At 39.9% G+C, this 20350-nt stretch overlaps 1 protein-coding gene across 3 annotated transcripts in view; it reads left to right on the top strand.

Annotated features, from left to right (window-relative positions):
* Positions 1 to 20350, top strand: part of LOC106585673 (ankyrin repeat domain-containing protein 13A) — a 38976-nt gene that overhangs the window by 11625 nt on the left and 7001 nt on the right. For all 3 annotated transcript variants that reach the window (XM_045706753.1, XM_014172137.2, XM_014172138.2), the window contains exons 2-7: positions 4347 to 4482; positions 16566 to 16690; positions 16799 to 16844; positions 16937 to 17080; positions 17221 to 17410; positions 19064 to 19130. In XM_045706753.1, the coding sequence (XP_045562709.1) occupies positions 4347 to 4482; positions 16566 to 16690; positions 16799 to 16844; positions 16937 to 17080; positions 17221 to 17410; positions 19064 to 19130 (708 nt within the window). The remainder of the gene's footprint in view (positions 1 to 4346; positions 4483 to 16565; positions 16691 to 16798; positions 16845 to 16936; positions 17081 to 17220; positions 17411 to 19063; positions 19131 to 20350) is intronic.

Genomic DNA, 20350 nt, shown 5'->3' with positions numbered 1-20350 from the left:
CTGTTGTGCAAAAGAGCAGAAAAGTAAATAAAAACAATATGGGGATGAGGTAGGTAGATTGGGTGGGCTATTTACAGATGGACTATGTACAGCTGCAGTGATCGGTTAGCTGCTCAGATAGCTGATGTTTAAAGTTAGTGAGGGAAATGTAAGTCTCCAGCTTCAGCGATTTTTGCAATTCGTTCCAGTCACTGGCAGCAGAGAACTGGAAGGAAAGGCGGCCAAAGGAGGTGCTGGCTTTGGGGACGACCAGTGAGATAATACTGCTGGAGCGCGTGCTACGGGTGGGTGTTGTTATCGTGACCAGTGAGCTGAGGTAAGGCGGAGCTTTACCTAGCATAGACTTATAGATGACCTGGAGCCAGTGGGTCTGGCGACGAATATGTAGCGAGGGCCAGCCGACTAGAGCATACAGGTCGCAGTGGTGGGTGGTATAAGGGGCTTTGGTAACAAAACGAATGGCACTGTGATAGACTGCATCCAGTTTGCTGAATAGAGTATTGGAAGCTATTTTGTAGATGACATCGCCGAAGTCGAGGATCAGTAGGATAGTCAGTTTTACTAGGGTAAGTTTGGTGGCGTGAGTGAAGGAGGCTTTGTTTACGAATTAGAAAGCCGATTCTAGATTTGATTTTGGATTGGAGATGTTTGATATGAGTCTGGAAGGAGAGTTTACAGTCTAGCCAGACACCTAGGTATTTATAGTTGTCCACATATTCTAGGTCCGAACCGTCCAGTGTAGTGATGCTGTTCGGGCGGGCGGGGGCGGGCAGCGAACGGTTGAAAAGCATGCATTTGGTTTTACTAACATTTAAGAGCAGTTGGAGGCCACGGAAGGAGTGATGTATGGCATTGAAGCTCGTTCGGAGGTTAGTTAACACAGTGTCCAAAGAAGGGCCAGATGTATACAGAATGTTGTCATCTGCGTAGAGGTGGATCAGGGAATCACCCGCAGCAAGAGCGACATCGTTGATATATACAGAGAAAAGAGACGGCCCGAGAATTGAACCCTGTGGTACCCCCAAAGAGACTGGCAGAGGTCCGGACAACAGGCCCTCCAATTTGACACACTGAACTATCTGAGAAGTAGTTGGTGAACCAGGTGAGGCAGTCATTTGAGAAGTTAAGGCTATTGAGTCTGCCGATAAGAATACGGTGATTGACAGAGTCAAAAGCCTTGGCCAGGTCGATGAAGACGGCTGCACAGTACTGTCTTTTATCGATTACCGATGATGTCATTGGAAGCACTTATATTCCTCAGTCTTTTTTACAAAAAAACATTGAAATGCACCATTTTTACATATGTTGATGTTGGGGTGGTGCTGGAGATGATGAATTTGAAGTTTAAAAAATGGTGAAGTTTCCCTTTAAGTGATCGTTGGACTGTCAAATCTGTTTATTGGTGTGGCCAGCGACTTTTATAGACCACTTTCTGTGTTTGCAAACATTGCCGCACGGGGGCGATGCGCGCATGTTGGTGGCAGAGCACTGGGGAGTTCTTATAGAATGGCAGCAAAAAAGCCTCTATTTGCATGTAGCTTATGAGTGCATTTCACACATTTTGGATTAAAATAGGATTTTAAGGCTTGATATAATGTAATATAATGTCTGTCATCATTGCAAATCAACTGCATTATACTTAAAAAAAACGCTTCAGCTTCAACCAGTTAAATGCTACAGCCTATGTCAATGAGCGTTAGCATTCTAGCTAACAATTGCTGCATCCAAAATAGTTATTTTGCAAAGATCGCAACCTAGTATAATAGTGACTGTTCAAGCAAGAATCAAAACATAATTGTAAGCGTATGAGAACCCAAAATACACTACTGTTCAGAAGTTTGGGGTCACTTAGAAAAGTCCTTGTTTTTGAAAGAAAAGCAAAAAAATATTGTCCATTAAAATAAGGTTTCTTGGCAATTTCTCTCATGGAATAGCCTTCATTTCTCAGAACAAGAACAGACTGACGAGTTTCAGAAGAAAGTCCTTTGTTTCTGGCCATTTTGAGCCTCTAATCGAACCCACAAATGCTGATGCTCCAGATACTCAACTAGTCTAAAGAAGGCCAGTTTTATTGCTTATTTAATCAGCACAACAGTTTCAGCTGTGCTAACATAATTGCAAAAGGGTTTCTAATGATCAATTAGCCTTGTAAAATTATAAACTTGGATTAGCTAACACAACGTGCCATTGGAACACAGGAGTGACAGTTGCTGATAATGGGCCTCTGTAGATATTCCATAAAAAATCTGCCGTTTCCAGTTACAATAGTCATTTACAACATTAACAATGTCTACACTGTATTTCTGATCAATTTGATGTTATTTTAATGGACAAAAAATGTGCTTTTCTTTCAAAAACAAGGACATTTCTAAGTGACCCCAAACTTTTGAACGGTAGTGTAGTTATTTTGTTTAGAAGTAATCAAATCGTAAATCTAGGTTATGTTGAATGGGCGCAGATGGCGATGGCTTTCTTACTGCAGCCAAGAGTCTGTGTGTGACGTCAGTGTGTTGTATACTGGAAAGGGGTCCATAAAGAGTCCGCCCTGAATTTTCCGTGCCATTTGAGTTAGAACCCTTATAGTATAGAAATAGTGCACATAAATATATCTACCCCTTCCTAGACTTGCTTTCAATGAGAATGACAGATCTATAACTCACTTTTCTATGTGAATTTGGTGGGTCGCCCAAAAAGTTACATATTGCAGCTTTAATGGTAGACTCAGCGAAATGATGTTAGCAAGAGCAGCACCACAAATATCGAGATCAGTGAAATGCAAGACTTAGCTCCCACAGTCACATGGTATCTGCGCATGTGCACGGGTTCACATCACGCTGTTCACAGCAAGGTAGGCAGGGCCCAAACACGACAGAGAAGTTGAGCCTTGTGTTTCAATGCTCTTAGTTGTTGTGGAAATTGACCCACTATGCTGTTTACTTTCTGCATTTATGTCATAACACGGAGTCTACCTTTAAGCACTCGATCTTATGTCATCTTGATGAGTAATTCCTCTAAATGTTTAACAGGACGCTCTAGACTAAAGCCTCCGTAGTGTCTGTGCAGCAACCTGAAAGTTTGACGTCCCTACCAATAGAAACTCTCTCGATTTCATTGCAAAATATTTTCCATTTGGAGTAGGGATGGGCATTTTTAAATGATTTCAGTATTCTAATAATATGATATTTTTTCAGATAACCGGATAGTTGAAATACATGGGTAAACTTCAATTGAGACTTGCTCACACAACTCGAGAGATGGAGTCGGTGCGCTGGTGGGGGAGGGGCGAGAGAGGAGCAGGGGATTGTGTGTGACAGTATGTGTGTGGCACAGAGGGAGAGAGCGAGAGAAAGTAGCCAAACTGACTCACTACTTAGACAAACTTGTTGCTGCCATAGATTATCTATCATACCATCAGGTAGTGCCTGTCTTGACTGAATCAAATCATTTGTAAAGAAGCTAGTTAGCTACAGTAGCCAGCTAAGTTAGCCGGCTAGCTAGCTAAAATAATAAAGCTATTTTGCTGCGCTCCCCAGTCCTTGTCCACAACAACTCAATCAGTGGAGGCTGGTGGGAAGAGCTATAGGAGGACAGGAATGTAGTGGTATCAAACATATGGAAATCACATGTTTGACTCAGTTCCACTTATTCCATTCCAGCTATTACAATGAGCCCATCCTTCTATTGCTCCTCCCACCAGCCTCCACTGAACTCCATTCATATGAAACAACAGCCTATCTGTTGGTTGATCATTGTAGCCTACCGACATAGGCTCACTTATAAAACGGTCATAAAGCTGTTTTATTAAAATGTTGAATGTAATGGTCTATCGCTGTAAGCTATGTAGCAATATCACATAGATCATTTAATTTTAGACAAAGCCTTTAAAAAATATATATTATAAGCCTTTATTTTCTCAAAATGAATACTCTTCCAAGTAATCAAATATTAATATCCATTCAGATATTCCAATAAGCGTGCCCATCCCTAGTTTAGAGTAAACAATTTCCGTTGCAAAACATTTTGCTACCGACTAATGAATACACCCCAGGTACCCACTGATTCTTGAAGAATAGAAACGCCTCAAGCTTATAACGGTCTTTCCCTATCATAACTCAAGTATATGGTGGTTTTTCTCCATTGGAAGTGTTTGTGTTTGTTGCCAGTTGAGTCATTTAACAGGCATTGTATCTATAGCTTCTAGCATAGAATTAGGAATGAGAAAGCTAGCTAATTATTTAATAGGATCTCTATGGCTTCCAGTGTGTATGATGTTGATCTGATGTGCAATTCTCTTTAGGTAGCTAGGCTATTTGTTTTTGAAGGCATTCAATGTTTGTTTCTTTCAGAACGACATTGAGGCTGTGGATCCCAGGGGAAGGACACCACTCCACCTGGCTGTGTCGCTGGGACACCTGGAGTCAGTGAGAGTGCTTCTAAGACATGGCGCAGAAGTTACCAAAGAGAACACCAAGAATTGGACAGGTTAGGCTGGCTGTTCTCCATCACAAGCTACAATTGTCCAAATGTAAATGTGTATTATTAATATTATGAATTCTGCATGCTATTTACATTTCCTTCAGAAAGTATTCACACACCTTGACTTTTCAACATTTTGTTGTATTACAGCCTGAATTTAAAATTAATTAAATTGAAATTTGTGTCACTGGCCTACACACAATACCCCATAATGTCTAAATGGAATTATATATTTAGACATTTAAAAACATATATATTTTTTAATTGAATATTCGAAACATACAATATACTTGCAGTGAAGCCGCTCAATAACTACATCATACCAGTCATCCAACAGACTCCCATTCAGAGCGACACACTGAAGCATCCAGGGTCAATGCCCTTCTCAAGGGCATGTTGACCGATCTACCACCAGGCCAAAAAAACGTGAACCCGAACCCTCCAAGATTGACTGACCCGGTCTCTCCAGATCTCCTAACAGTACTATTTCTAGGGTCAATTTTAGATCAATGCTATGCATTTTCAGCCATTCCTGAACCTGAGACCAGAAACCGGCTACCTGAGGGCAATACCAAAATAAATGTTCTATTGATTCTGTATCCTCACAACAAAATCTGCAGAGCTTCGATGATTTTATGCCCCAAACACTTTGTTGGTGGCAAGAATTCTATATAATAAGTTTAGCTGAAAAGCACGAAGTCTTGAATCTTACATTGTTTTATATATCAACTCTGTACCATTATATATATACACCCTGTACCATGGAATCGGTACATCAAACATCTCTTCCCAACTATTTTGCAATCTGTATGGCACAGTTGTCAACATCCTGGTCCTGAAATGAAACTGGTGTACTTTCCTATTTATGATGTTTTTATTCCTCCGCCAGTTTTGATCCTTTATATTGGGCAGACAGGCCAGTTCCCTACCTCCTCCCGCTGCCACCCGTCTCCTCCATTTTTGGGGCAATGGGGTAATCAATTGGTTGTACTCTTGGATTGAGCAGACCTTTCCGTACAATTCTGATAACTGCATGAAGGACATAACTCTACCATTCCAATTTACAATATCATTTAAGAACAAAATACCCTTTTCAAACATCTTTCCCATAAATACAGGTATTTTATCAACCAGCACATTTGAGTTCAGCCATAATATTTGTTGTCATATTTGTTCTATCTTTTCAAGGGGATGAAATTGAAATTGTAGCCAGCTCTGCAATGCTTGTTTGAAAAAGAGAGATACTTTGAAAAAAGTATCATTTTCAATTAATCGAAAATGAGACTTGGCAGTCTGCACAAAGGCAAAAAGGCAATTTTTAAACAATGGATGAGCTTTTCTTAGTAATCTACTTGAGAACCATTTAGGGTTGAAATAAAACTTTTGAATGAGTGAAGCTTTTAGAGAGAGGTTTAGTGCTTTTATATTTAATAATCTCAACCCACCCAATTCATATTCATTATATAGATAGGCACGTTTTATTTTGTCTAGTTTAACATCCCAGATAAACAAAATATTTTTTGCTCGTATGATTTGAAAAATGAATCATCAGGAGTAGGCAGCGCCATAAGTAAGTGAGTAAACTGAGATATGACTAAGGAGTTAATCAGGGCAATTTTTCCATAAATAGACAGGTATTTACCTCTCCATGGTTGCAGGATCTTGTCTATTTTTACACGTTTTCTGTTGAAATTCATTGTGGAGAGCTTATTTATATCTTTTGTGATATGAATACCGAGTATGTCTACTTCACCATCAGCCCATTTTATAGGTAAACTGCAGGGTCATGTAAAAGTTGTATTTTTTTAAGGATCCGATATGTAATATTGTACACTTATCATAATTAGGTTTTAGTCCAGAGAGTACAGAAAAGTTATCTAGATCTTCAATGAGACATTGCAGGGATCTAGCTTGCGGACTTAATATAAAACTTGAGTCATCGGCATACATGGATACCTTTGTTTTTAAGCCTTGGATTTCTAATCCTCTAATGTTGTTATTGAATCTGATTTTAATAGCTACAATTTCTATGGCCATAACAAATAGATATGGGGACAGTGGACACCCTTGTTTAACTCCTCTTGACAATTCAAAACTCTCATTAATTACTATTTTACACCTGGGGTTGCTATACATTATTTTTACCCATTTTATAAGAGAATTACCGAAATTGAAAAAATCCAGGCATTTATATATAAAATCCAGTCTTACTTTATCAAATGATCAATTTCATGATGTTCTATTATTTCTAGTAGTTGTCGTATATTATCTCCAATGTATCGTCCATGTAAAAAAAAAACATTTAAGCGTAAGGGGCCTCCAGTTTTTTAGATAGACTGGGTCTTTATATTTGCCATCTGGGTCTTGTTTTAATAATAGAGAAATCAGACCTTCCTGCTGAGTACCTGACAGACTACCATTTTTATAGGAGTAGTTAAAACTATCTAACAATGGAGCTTTTAGTATATCAAAAAATACTTGATATACCTCTACCGGTATGCCATCAAGCCCTGGGGTTTTTCCAGACTGAAAGGATTTAATAGCCTCAAAGTTCTTCCTCTGTAATTTGGCCTTCGCACAGATCTTTCTGTACATTTGTTAATTTTCCATTTTTTTATATTATTTGGAAAGAATTCCTTACCATAATCTTCATTCAGTGGGAAAGGATGAGACGGAAAAGAGAACATCTGCCTAAAATAGTTAGCTTCCTCTTCTAAAATATCATTCAGAGAATCAAATATGACTCCTTCTTCAGTAACGAGTTTCTGCAAATTCTTTTTGTTAGCGTTCCTGTATTGGAGATTCAGGAAGAATTTTGTGCATTGTTCTCCATATTCCATCCAGTTTGCTTTATTTTTGTAATAGATTACATTTGATCGTTCTTGAATAAGTTCCTCAAGTTCTTTTTGTTTTTCCTCTAACTTATTTTGTATCTCTGTAGTATCGTTTTTATTGCTATCTACCTGTACTATTAGTTCATGAATTTCCCTCCCTCTTTAGCCAGAAACCACTTTTTTATTATTGATGAATATTGAATTGAATGACCCCTGAAGGTACATTTAAAGGTATCCCAAACAATAAGGGGATTTGCTGAACCTATATTATACTGGAAAAATTCAGTTATAAATTATTTTGTCTTAGCTAAAAATAAGTTGTCGTCCAGTAAACTTTGATTCAATTTCCAATATCCCCATCCATGTGGAAAATCTATAAGAGTTATGTGAATGCCAATTAGATGATGATCCGATCGCATTCTGTCTCCTATTAAATGTTTTTGAACCTTTGATGCAAGAGAGAAAGAGACAAAATAGTCAAGATGACTAGCTTGATTAAGTCTCCTCCATGTATATCTCACTAGGTCGGGTTTTTGTCTGCAAATATCCACTATTTCTAATGTGACCATAATATTTGTGATTTCCATAAGGGCGCGGTGATGATAGTTTGTAGCGTGATGACCTTTACGGTCCATTGAGGTACTTAACAGTGTGTTATAGTCTCCTACCATAATGATTAGATCATTTGTTGCCTGTAAGTTCAATAAATTGGGATAAATGTTTTCGAAGAAGTGTGGATCATTCTGATTAGGATCATATAGATTAATGAGACAAATCTCTTTTTCGTCCACTTTCATATTCAAAAGGATCCACCTTCCTTGCGAATCATTCCTGACTATTTGCACATTCAGATTAAAATCTTTGTTAACCTGTTGGGGATAGGGGGCAGTATTTGCACGGCCGGATAAAAAACGTACCCGATTTAATCTGGTTACTACTCCTGCCCAGTAACTAGAATATGCATATAATTATTGGCTTTGGATAGAAAACACCCTAAAGTTTCTAAAACTGTTTGAATGGTGTCTGTGAGTATAACAGAACTCATATGGCAGGCAAAAACCTGAGAAGATTCCTTACAGGAAGTGGCCTGTCTGACAAGTTCTTGTTCTTCTTGGCTCTGTTTATTGAAAACTGAGGAGCTTTGCTGTAATGTGACACTTCCTATGGCTCCCATAGGCTCTCAGAACCCGGGAAAAAGCTGAATGATGTAATTCCAGCCCCTGACTGAAAAACATTATCGCGTTTGGATAGTGGCCGCTCAGAGTACCATCAGACTGAGGCTCGTGCACGAGGGGATCCCATGCTTTTATTTTCTCTCTCTTTGAACGTAAACACGCTTTCCCGGTCGGAATATTATCGCTTTTTTTACGAGAAAAATGGCATAAAAATTGATTTTAAACAGCGGTTGACATGCTTCGCAGTACGGTAATGGAATATTTAGAATTGTTTTGTCACGAAATGCGTCGTGCGCGTCACCCTTCTTTACACTTCGGATAGTGTCTTGAACGCACGAACAAAACAGAGGATATTTGAACATAACTATGGATTATTTTGAACCAAACCAACATTTGTTATTGAAGTAGAAGTCCTGGGAGTGCATTCTGACAAAGAACAGCAAAGGTAATAACATTTTTCTTATAGTAAATCTGACTTTGGTGCGGGCTAAACTTGGTGGGTGTCTAAATAGCTAGCCCTGTGATGCCGGGCTATCTACTCAGAATATTGCAAAATGTGCTTTCACCGAAAAGCTATTTTAAAATCGGACATAGCGAGTGCATATAGTTCTGTATCTATAATTCTTAAAATAATTGTTATGTTTTTTGTGAACGTTTAATTTAGTAAATTCACCGGAAGTATGCTAGTTCTGAACGTCACATGCTAATGTAAAAAGCTGGTTTTTGATATAAATATGAACTTGATTGAACAAAACATGCATGTATTGTATAACATAATGTCCTAAGATTGTCATCTGATGAAGATCATCAAAGGTTAGTGCTGCATTTAGCTGTGGTTTGGGTTTATGTGACATTATATGCTAGCTTGAAAAATGGGTGTCTGATTAATTCTGGCTGGGTACTCTGCTGACATAATCTAATGTTTTGCTTTCGTTGTAAAGCCTTTTTGAAATCGGACAGTGTGGTTAGATTAACGAGAGTCTTGTCTTTAAAATGGTGTAAAATAGTCATATGTTTGAGAAATTGAAGTTATAGCATTTCTAAGCTATTTGAATAACGCGCCACGGGATTCCACTGGCTGTTACGTAGGTGGGACGAAATCGTCCCACTGGCCCTAGAGAAGTTAATGAATATCATCACACCCTTTGAGTTCCTTTGTCCATGACAGAAAATTATTTCACCACCCCATTCCTTTTTCCACGCAACTTCATCTAAGGATGTAGAGTGAGTTTCCTGTAAACAGTATATGTTATATTCCTTTTCTTTTAGCCATGTAAAGACTGATCTTCTTTTTTTATAATCTGCTAAACCATTACAATTATAACTGGCTATACTTATTTCACCCCTTACCAAAAGTAGATACTATTCTCAGGCTAAATTGACCATAATTAGTGCTTGTAAAGTTACTGCTATCAGAGGTATTATGAAGGTTAAAACTAGAGCTTTCAAATATCTGATATTTTGAATTCAAGAAATAGGTTCTAGCAATATTTGTTTTATTCCCTTGCCTGTGAGCCAATGCCACAGATGTTAGAAAATTGAGCCAAGATATTATGTGTGTAGCAAATAGGTTGACGTGTATGATAGTAGGTTGACGTGTATGATATTGGATGTGATATAGTGAGAGTGTGTACGATGTCTGTATAAGAGTAAGACTATAATGTGTGATGCCCAAATAAATAATAACTCTGCCAATTTGCATGGTTGAGTGTCTGTGTGTAACACGTAGTGTGTATAACCTTAATATTCATAATGATAATTGTAATCCATATCGTATCACCATCATTGTTACATCATAATTACCTTTAACATAATTGAAAAAAACATACTAGCATTTCCATAGCAATTGACGTTTCACATGATCATGAAAGAGACCTTGCATTACTCTAGAGACGGCTTCACTACAGTACAAATGTATTGCGTACAATATGTTATTATTCCCCGAAGCTCCTATTCTGATATCTTCCCCTTGCTTGTTGTAAACATATATAAACTTGTAGACAAATACATAAAAAAGATAGACAAACAGTATACACATTAAATTATAAAACAGTTCTCAACAATAGAGGAAGAGAAGAGAGAAAATGAGAGAAGAGAGCGAGATCAGGTGTGAGTGTGTGTGTGTGTGTGTGTGTGTGTGTGTGTGTGTGTGTGTGTGTGTGTGTGTGTGTGTGTGTGTGTGTGTGTGTGTGTGTGTGTGTGTGTGTGTGTGTGTGTGATGTATAAGTCCGTATGTGTAAGCAGGCATGTAATTGAGTGTGTGTGTTCATATCCACTTCATAATGTTCAGATATTTTTACAGATCCCATACCTTCTTTTCTTTTCGTAACCTGAAGTCCCTGTAGAATTTAGTACAGCCACAGTGTTATGGAGCTGTCTCGGAATAGCTGTCCATCTATAAAGAGTTTGTCCACAATAATAAAGGCACGCCTACCATCCTCCCTTTGTTGTCTTTATACCGGATACAGTCTCTTACGACGTTAATTTATCTCCCTTGGAAATTGGTCATTGAGACCGAATTTGGTCCCTTTCTTAGGGCTCAAATCCTGTTAACGGGATTGATTTGACAACGGCCAGTGAAAGTGCAGGGCGCCAAATTCAAACAACAGAAATCTCATAATTAAAATTCCTCAAACATACAAGTATTATACACCATTTTAAAGATAGACTTCTTGACAATCCAACCACAGTGTCCGATTTCAAAAAGGCTTTACAGCGAAAGCACACCATACGATTATGTTAGGTTAGCGCCTAGTCACAAAAACAAAACATACAGCCATTTTCCAGCCAAAGAGAGGAGTCACAAAAAGCAGAAATAGAGATAAAATTAATCACTAACCTTTGATGATCTTCATCAGATGGCACTCATATGACTTCATGTTACACAATACATGTATATTTTGTGGCTCAGTTGGTAGAGCATGGTGTTTGCAACACCAGGGTTGTGGGTTCAATTCCCCACGGGGGACCAGTACGGGGGAAAACATTTATGAAATGCATGCATTCACTACTGTAAGTCGCTCTGCTAAATGACTAAAATGTCAAATGTAAATGTAATGTTTTGTTCGATAAAGTTCATATTTATATCAAAAATCGCAGTTTACATTGGCGCGTTATGTTCAGTAATGTTTTGCCTCCAAAACATCCAGTGATTTTGCAGGGAGCCACATCAATTTACAGAAATACTCATCATAAACGTTGATGAAAGATACAAGTGTTTTACATAGAATTAAAGATACACTTCTCCTTAATGCAACCACTGTGTCAGATTTCAAAAAAGCTTTACGGCAAAAGCACACCATGCGATAATCTGAGTACAGCGCTCAGCCACCAAAACAAGCCATACAGATACCCGCCATGTTGTGGAGTCAACAAAAGTCAGAAATAGCATTATAAATATTACCTTGGATGATCTTCATTGGAATGCAGGAATCCCAGTTCCACAATAAATGTTAGTTTTGTTTCGATAAAGTCCATATTTATGTCCAAATACCTCCTTTTTGTTCACGCGTTCAGTTCACTATTCCAAATGCACGAGCACTAAGATCAGACGAAAAGTCAAAAAAGTTCCATTACAGTTCGTAGAAACATGTCAAACGATTTATAGAATCAATCTTTAGGATGTTTTTATCATAAATCTTCAATAATATTCCAACCGGACAATTCCTTTGTCTTTAGAAAGGAAAGAGAACGGAGCTCGTGCTCACGGCCGCGCGATCAACAACTCATGGCTTTCAGCCAGACCCCTGTCTCCAACAGCTTTTATTCTCTCCCCCTTCACAGTAGAAGCCTGAAACAACGTTCTAAAGACTGTTGACATCTAGTGGAAGCCTTAGGAAGTGCAATATGACCCCACAGACACTGTATATTGGATAGGCAATCACTTGAAAAACTACAAACCTCAGATTTCCCACTTCCTGGTTTGATTTTTTCTCAGGTTTTTGCCTGCCATATGAGTTCTGTTATACTCACAGACAGCATTCAAACAGTTTTAGAAACTTCAGAGTATTTTCTATCCAAATCTATTAATAATATATCTTAGCTTCTGGGCCTGAGTAGCAGGCAGTTTACTCTGGGCACACTTTTCATCCGGATGTGAAAATAGCACCCCCAAGCCATAAGAAGTTTTAAGCACCCTTCCCCTGCTTTTGATCAGCTCCTTTTGTTGGTAGTGTTCAAATTTTGCGATGATCGGTCGGGGACCCTTGGTCTTGTCGCTCCGAGCTCCAAGTCTGTGTACTCGGTGGAAAGCCACCTTGTTTACAGTCTCTATAGGAAGTTTCAAGGCGGATTGCATGAATTCTCTGATCGCGCCCTCTGGATTATTGGATGCGTCCTCAGGAATCCCAGAAAAAAAAAATATTTTCACGCATGCTACGACTTTGTATGTCTAGTAGCGACTCCTTCATCACCCTGTTTTCCCTGAGTAGACAATCCATTTTGTAATTGTGGATTTTTACCTTGGCTGTGAGTGTCTTGTTTTCTCTTTGGAGCGTGAGAATTTCTCTCTGGCTGAACTCCAAACTCCCCCTCAGCCCTGCTACCTCCTCACTCAACTTTTCCAGTGTTGCATGGATTCCAGCCAGAGCACTAGCCTCTACCTCAATGGTAAGTAAATCGTCCGTGTCTGTAGATTAATCTGTTTTTCTTTTTTTGTCGGGTTAAAGTTATTTTGTGAGATAGTCCGATCTTTCCATGATGGAGTATGTTGGTACTCGTCGATTTCCCTCAGGATCTCGTTTGTATCAGATAGGCTCTTTACTGCAACCAGTTGTTTTACGAAAAGATAACAATGAGTCTTTCCCACGACGACGACAGGTGTCTGTAGTACAGCCAGCTAGCACTCGGGGAATCCACGCAAAAAAGGAACACAAACTTGCAGTCCCAGCCGTAAAGGCTAACCGTGTCGTGGAATCCTTAGCAACAAAACTTTTAGTTCGGATTAAAATGCTTTAATATTAACAACAAACCGAGTGTAGACAGTACAATGTTCTGTTGCTCGCTCTGATGACGTATCTCATTTTTACAAATGAATGAAAAGCTGAAATGTCTTGAGTCAATAAATATTCAACCCCTTTCTTATGGCAAGCCTAAATTAGTTCAGTAGTAAACATGTGCTTAACAAGTCACTTAATAAGTTGCATGGACTCACTCTGTCTGCAATAATAGTGTTTAACTTGATTTTTGAATGACTATCTCAACTCTGTACCCCACACATACAATGATCTGTAAGGTGTGGTGGTTAATTTCTTTACTATCAAATGAGGAGAGACAAACTTATCACACAAGTCAGAATTATACTTAAACTGAATCTTTATTCACTTATTAATAAGGGAGCAGGTCAATACAACGCACACATATAAAGTGAATCGATTGAGTGCTCTACGATAATGATGGCTGGTCGACGATTCACGATCAAATGATTTGTTGAGAGCCCCGAGACAAAAGTACAAAGGTATTTTATAGCCAAGATACACCCCTTTCAACCTACATGACGAACAACAGATATATAGAATGGGTCACAAGGTTAAGATTTGTATGAAAGATACTTATAATACATAGCAGACAGCATCTGCGGTGTCAACAGTTTTCCTTGTATAGACCAGTGTCTGTCCCTCCGACTCCAAACTGGAACCATCTCTCCCTGGTACGGTATAGAGCAGAAACATTAACTCATGTTCTGGAATGCTCTGAGGAGTCCCATCCTCAGTAGAACACACACACACAAAATAGTTAAGAATACTCTATTCTGTTGCATAAAACAACCATCTGATGCAATAAAAGTATTATAACATAGTCTTGCAGTTTTGCTCTCACAAAGGTCCCTCAGTCGAGTAGTGAATTTCAAACATAGATTCAACCACAAAGGCCAGGGAGGCTTTATAGTGCCTCGCAAAGAAGGATACCTATTGGTAGATAGGTAAAAAAAAACACAACAAAAAAAACAGACATTGAATATCCCTTTGAGCATGGTGAAGTTATTAATTACACTTTGGATGGTTTATCAATACACCCATTCACTACAAAGATACAGGCGTGCTTCCTAACTCAACTGCCAGAGAGGAATGAAACCGCTCTGGGATTTCACAGAGGCCAATGACTTTAAAACAGTTTGAGTTTAATGGCTATGATAGGAGTATCAACAACATTGTAGTTACTCAATAATACTAACCTAAATGACAGAGTGAAAAGAAGGAAGCCTATAGAGATTTTTTTAAGAATAATGTGCAAATATTGTACAATCGAGGTGTATTTGTATTTATTGTGGGTCCCCGTTAGCCAAGGGAGCAGCTACTCTTCCTGAGGTCCAGCAAAATTAAAAACATTACATTACATTTCACAACACATTAACTGTGGGCCCTCAGGCCACTACTCTACTACCACTACCCTACAACACAAAATCCATGTGTACGTCTGTGTATAGTGTGTATGCTATGTGTGTGTGTGTGTGTGTGTGTCTGTGTCTTTCACAGTCTCCACTGTTCCATAAGGTGTGTTTTTTTTAATCTGTTTTTAAATCTGATTTTACTGCTTGCATGAGTTACTTTATGTGGAATAGAGTTCCATGTAGTCATGGCTCTATGTAGTACTGTGCGCCTCATAGTCTGTTCTGGACTTGAGGATTGTGAAGAGACCTCTGGTGGCATGTCTTGTAGGGTATGCATGGGTGTCTGAGGTGTGGGCTAGCAGTTTGAACAGACAGCTCAGTGCATTCAATATGTCAATACTTCTCACAAATACAAGTAGTGATTAAGTCAATCTCTCCTCTACTTTGAGCCAGGAGAGATTGACATGCATATAATTTAATGTTAGCGCTCCGTGTACATTTAAGGGTCAGCCGTGCTGCCCTGTTCTGGGCCAATTGTAATTTTCTTAAGTCCCTCTTTGTAGCATCTGACCACACGACTAGACAGTAGTCCAGGTGCGACAAAACTAAGGCCTGTAGGACCTGCCTTGTTGATAGCGTTGTTAAGATAGAGTAGCGCTTTATTATGGACAGACCTGTCCCCATTTTAGCTACTGTTGTTTTGACCATGACAGTTTACAATCCAGGGTTACTCCAAGCAGTTTAATCGCCTCAACTTGCTCAATTTCTACATTATTCATTACAAGATTTAGTTGAGGTTTAATGAATGATTTGTCCCAAATACAATGCTTTTATTTTTTGAAAAATTTAGGACTAATTTATTTACTGCCACCCATTCTGAAACTGACTGCAGCTCTTTAAGTGATTTCACTTGCTGTGGTAGCTGACGTGTATAGTGTTGAGTCATCAGCATACATAGACAGACAGGCTTTACTCCATGCTAGTGGCAGGTCATTAGTAAAGATTGAAAAAAGTAAGGGGCCTAGACAGCTTCCATAGGGAATGCCTGACTCTACCTGGATTATGTTAGAGAAGCTTCCATCCAAAGCTTCCATCCAAAGAACCCCCTCTGTGTTCTGTTAGACAGGTAACTCTCGATCCACAATAGGGGATGTAAAGCCATAACACCTATATTTTTCCAGCAGCAGATTATGATTGATAATGTCAAAAGCTGCACTGAAGTCTAACAAAACAGCTCCCACAAAATTTTTTATTATCAATTTCTCTCAGCCAATCAGTCATTTGTGTAAGTGCCGTACATGGTGAATGCCCTTCCCCATAAGCATGCTAAAAATCATCTGTTGTTAATTTGTTTACTGTGAAATAGCATTGTATCTGGTCAAACACAGTTTACTAAGGGTTGGTAATAGTCTGATTGGTCGGCTTTTTGAACCTGTAAATGGTTCTTTGCTATTCTTGGGTAGCGGAATGACTTTTGCTTCCCTCCAGGCCTGAGGGCACACGCTTTCCTGTAGGCTTAGATTGAAGAGATGGCGAATAGGAGTGGCAATATCATCCGCTATCATCCTCAGTAATTTTCCATCTAAGTTGTCAGACCCAGGTGGCTTGTCATTGTTGATAGACAACAATAATTATTTCACCTCTTCCACACTCACTTGGCCAAAACAATTATTTGTTTTGAATACATTTGTCATCACAGAAGTGTGGTATATGTTTAAATGAACTTCTCATCATAAACATGTTTGTGTGTAGTGCTGCAGGAGGCGGTCAGCACTGGTGACCCAGAGATGGTTCAGCTTGTGCTCCAGAGGAGAGACTACCTCAAAGCCTCTACAGCCCTGGGAGGAGTACCTGAGCTTCTGAGCAAGATCCGCGAGGTGTTCTCTCTCTCTGTTTGCTCCCCTGTCTGAAATGTTTTTCACTCATACATTTAAATGTAAAAAATGTAAAGCTGCAAACTCATGCCTCTTTCCAATCCCCCCCAGTCCACAGATTTCTACATGGAAATGAAATGGGAGTTCACAAGTTGGAGTAAGTTCTAGTTGATAACCCCCACCCATTAGAATGTGCCATGTGGATGTTTGAGACTTTGTTGTTTATGTTGCTTTCCCATCTGTTCCCAGTCCCCCTCGTGTCCCGGGTTTGTCCAAGTGATGTGTGTCGGATCTGGAAGAGCGGAGCCAGCCTGCGCGTGGACGCCACCCTGCTGGGCTTCGAGAACATGACTTGGATCAGAGGTCGTCGGAGCTACATCTTCAGAGGAGATGGTGAGTCCCCTTTTCCCTGAGTAAGGCTTTCACCCAACAGTGTTCTACTGACCACTGTTTCAGCAGGCCGTCTCATCTTTTACCTCGTCATTTACTCTGTTGGCGTATGTTTCACAGTGTGTGCTTGTGCCCATTGGCAGATACCTGGACTGAGTTGTTGGAGGTGAACCATGACGAAGAGGTGGTGGACACGGACCGCTTTGACATCTCCCGGGAGATAGAGGATGTAACACTGGACTCCATGCAACCTGCCGAACAGGAAGTGGCCAAGCGGCTAACCACGCCCATCGTCAACACTTTTCTGGACACCAGGCACATTGCTTTTGAGAGGTAAGACCCAAGCCGTACTACACTTATCTGGTTTTTCTATTGTGTCATATTCAGTTGAAGTCGGAAGTTTACATACACTTAGGTTGGAGTCATTAAAACTCGTTTTTCAACCACTCCACAAATTTCTTGTTAACAAACTATAGTTTTGGCAAGTCGGTTAAGACATCTACTTTGTGCATGACACAAGTAATTTTTCCAGCAATTGTTTACAGACAGATTATTTCACTTATAAATCACTGTATCACAATTCCAGTGAGTCAGAAGTTTACATACACTAAGTTGACTGTGCCTTTAAACAGCTTGGAAAATTCCAGAAAAGGATGTCATTGCTTTAGAAGCTTCTGATTGGCAAATTGACATCATTTGAGTCAATTGGAGGTGTCAATTGTAGACCTCCACATGTCTGGTTCATCCTTGGGAGCAATTTCCAAACGCCTGAAGGTACCACGTTCATCTTTACAAACAATAGTATGCAAGTGTAAACACCATGGGACCACGCAGCCGTCATACCGCTCAGGAAGGAGACGCGTTCTGTCTCCTAGAGATGAACGTACTTTGGTGCGAAAAGTGCAAATCAATCCCAGAACAACAGCAAAGTACCTTGTGAAGATGCTGGAGGAAACAGGTACAAAAGTCTCTATATCCACAGTAAAACGAGTCCTATATCGTCATAACCTGAAAGGCTGCTCAGCAAGGAAGAAGCCACTGCTCCAAAACCGCCATAAAAAAGCCAGACTACGGTTTGCACCTGCACATGGGAACAAAGATTGTACTTTTTGGAGAAATGTTCTCTGGTGTGATGAAACAAAAATAGAACTGTTTGGCCATAATGACCATCGTTATGTTTGGAGGAAAAAGGGGGAGGCTTGCAAGCCGAAGAACACCATCCCAACCGTGAAGCACAGGGGTGGCAGCATCATGTTGTGGGGGTGCTTTGCTGCAGGAGGAAATGGTGCACTTCACAAAATAGATGGCATCATGAGGTAGGAAAATGATGTGGATATATTGAAGCAACATCTCAAGACATCAGTCAGGAAGTTAAAGCTTGGTCACAAATGGGTCTTCCAAATGGACAATGACCCCAAGCATACTTCCAAAGTTGTGGCAAAATGGCTTAAGGGCAACAAAGTCAAGGTATTGGAGTGGCCATCACAAAGCCCTGACCTCAATCCCATAGAAAATTTGTGGGCAGAACTGAAAAGGTGTGTGCAAGCAAGGAAGTCTACAAGCCTGACTCAGTTACACCAGCTCTGTCAGGAGGAATGGGCCAAAATTCACCCAACTTATTGTGGGAAGCTTGTGGAAGGCTACCCAAAACGTTTGACCCAAGTTAAACAATTTAAAGGCATTGCTACCAAATACTAATTGAGTGTATGTAAACTTCTGACCCACTGGGAATGTGATGAAAGAAATAAAAGCTGAAATTAATAAATCTCTCTACTATTATTCTGACATTTCACATTCTTAAAATAAAATCACCTAAGACAGGGAATTTTTACTAGGATTAAATGTCAGGAATTGTGAAAAACTGAGTTTAAATGTATTTGGCTAAGGTGTATGTAAACTTTTGACTTCAACTGTATGTCTTCGTTGAAGGACAAGTAGACTTGTACAGGGTTTTATAGAAACAGGACTCCAAATTGTTTTCCACAGAAATAAGTCTGGGATTTGGGGTTGGAGGAGTGACAAAACGGAAGTTGTCAGTGGTTTCGAGGCTAAGGTTCGTGCATTTATTATAACATTCTTGTCCTGTTAATGTTTAATTATTTTGTTGCTTGTCTAGGTTTACTAACCTTACACAAGTCCCTTTCTTTAAAGCTGCAATCAAATCAAATCCAACTTTATTTGTCACATGCGCCGAATACAACAAGTGTAGACTTTAACGTGAAATGCTTACTTACAAGCCCTTAACCAACAGTGCAGTTCAAGAAGAGTTAAGACATTATTTACCAAGTAGGCTAAAATAAAAAGTAATAATAAAAAGTAACACAATAAGAAAAACAATAACAAGGCTATATACAGGGGACACCAGTACCGAGTCAGTGTGCGGGTTCACCAGTTAGTTGAGGTAATCTGTACATGTAGGTGGGGGTGAAGTGACTATGCATAGATAATGAACAGCGAGTAGCAGCAGTGTACAAAAGGGAGGGGGTCAATGTAAATTGTCCGGTGGGATTTTATTAATTGTTCAGCAGTCTTTATGGCTTGGGGATAGAAGCTGTTGAGGAGCCTTTTTGTCCTAAACTTGGCGCTCTGGTACCACTTGCCGTGCTGTAGCAGAGAAAACACTCTATAACTTGGGTGACTAGAGTCTCTGACAATTTTATGGGCTTTCCTCTGACACCGCCTATTGTTTAGGTCCTGGTTGGCAGGAAGCTTGGCCCCAGTGATGTACTGGGCTGTTCGCACTACCCTCTGTAGTGCTTTACGGTCATATGCCGAGCAACCAGTCAGGATGCTCTTGATGGTGCAGCTGTAGAACCTTTTGAGGATCTGGGAACCCATGCCAAATCTTTTCAGTTTCCTGAGGGGAGAAGGTTTTGTTGTACCCTCTTCACGACTGTCTTGGTATGTTTGGACCATGATAACTCGCTGATGATGTGGACACCAAGGAACTTGAAACTCTCAACTCGCTCCACTACAGCCCTGTCGATGTTAATGGGGGCCTGTTCGGCTCGCCTTTTCCTGTAGTCCACAATCAGCTCCTTTGTCTTGCTCACATTGAGGGAGAGGTTGTTGTCCTGGCACCACACTGTCAGTTCTCTGACCTCCTCCCTATAGGCCATCTCATCGTTGTCGGTGATCAGGCCTACCACTGTTGTTTTGTCAGCAAACTTAATGATGGTGTTGGAGTTGTGTTTGGCCATGCAGTCATGGGTGAACAGGGAATACAGGAGGGGTCTAAGTACACACCCCTGAGGGGCCCCAGTGTTAAGGATC

Source organism: Salmo salar, chromosome ssa24 (genome assembly GCF_905237065.1).
Source record: "Salmo salar chromosome ssa24, Ssal_v3.1, whole genome shotgun sequence".
NCBI lineage: Eukaryota > Metazoa > Chordata > Actinopteri > Salmoniformes > Salmonidae > Salmo > Salmo salar.
This window is presented reverse-complemented; position numbering and strand designations above follow the sequence as displayed.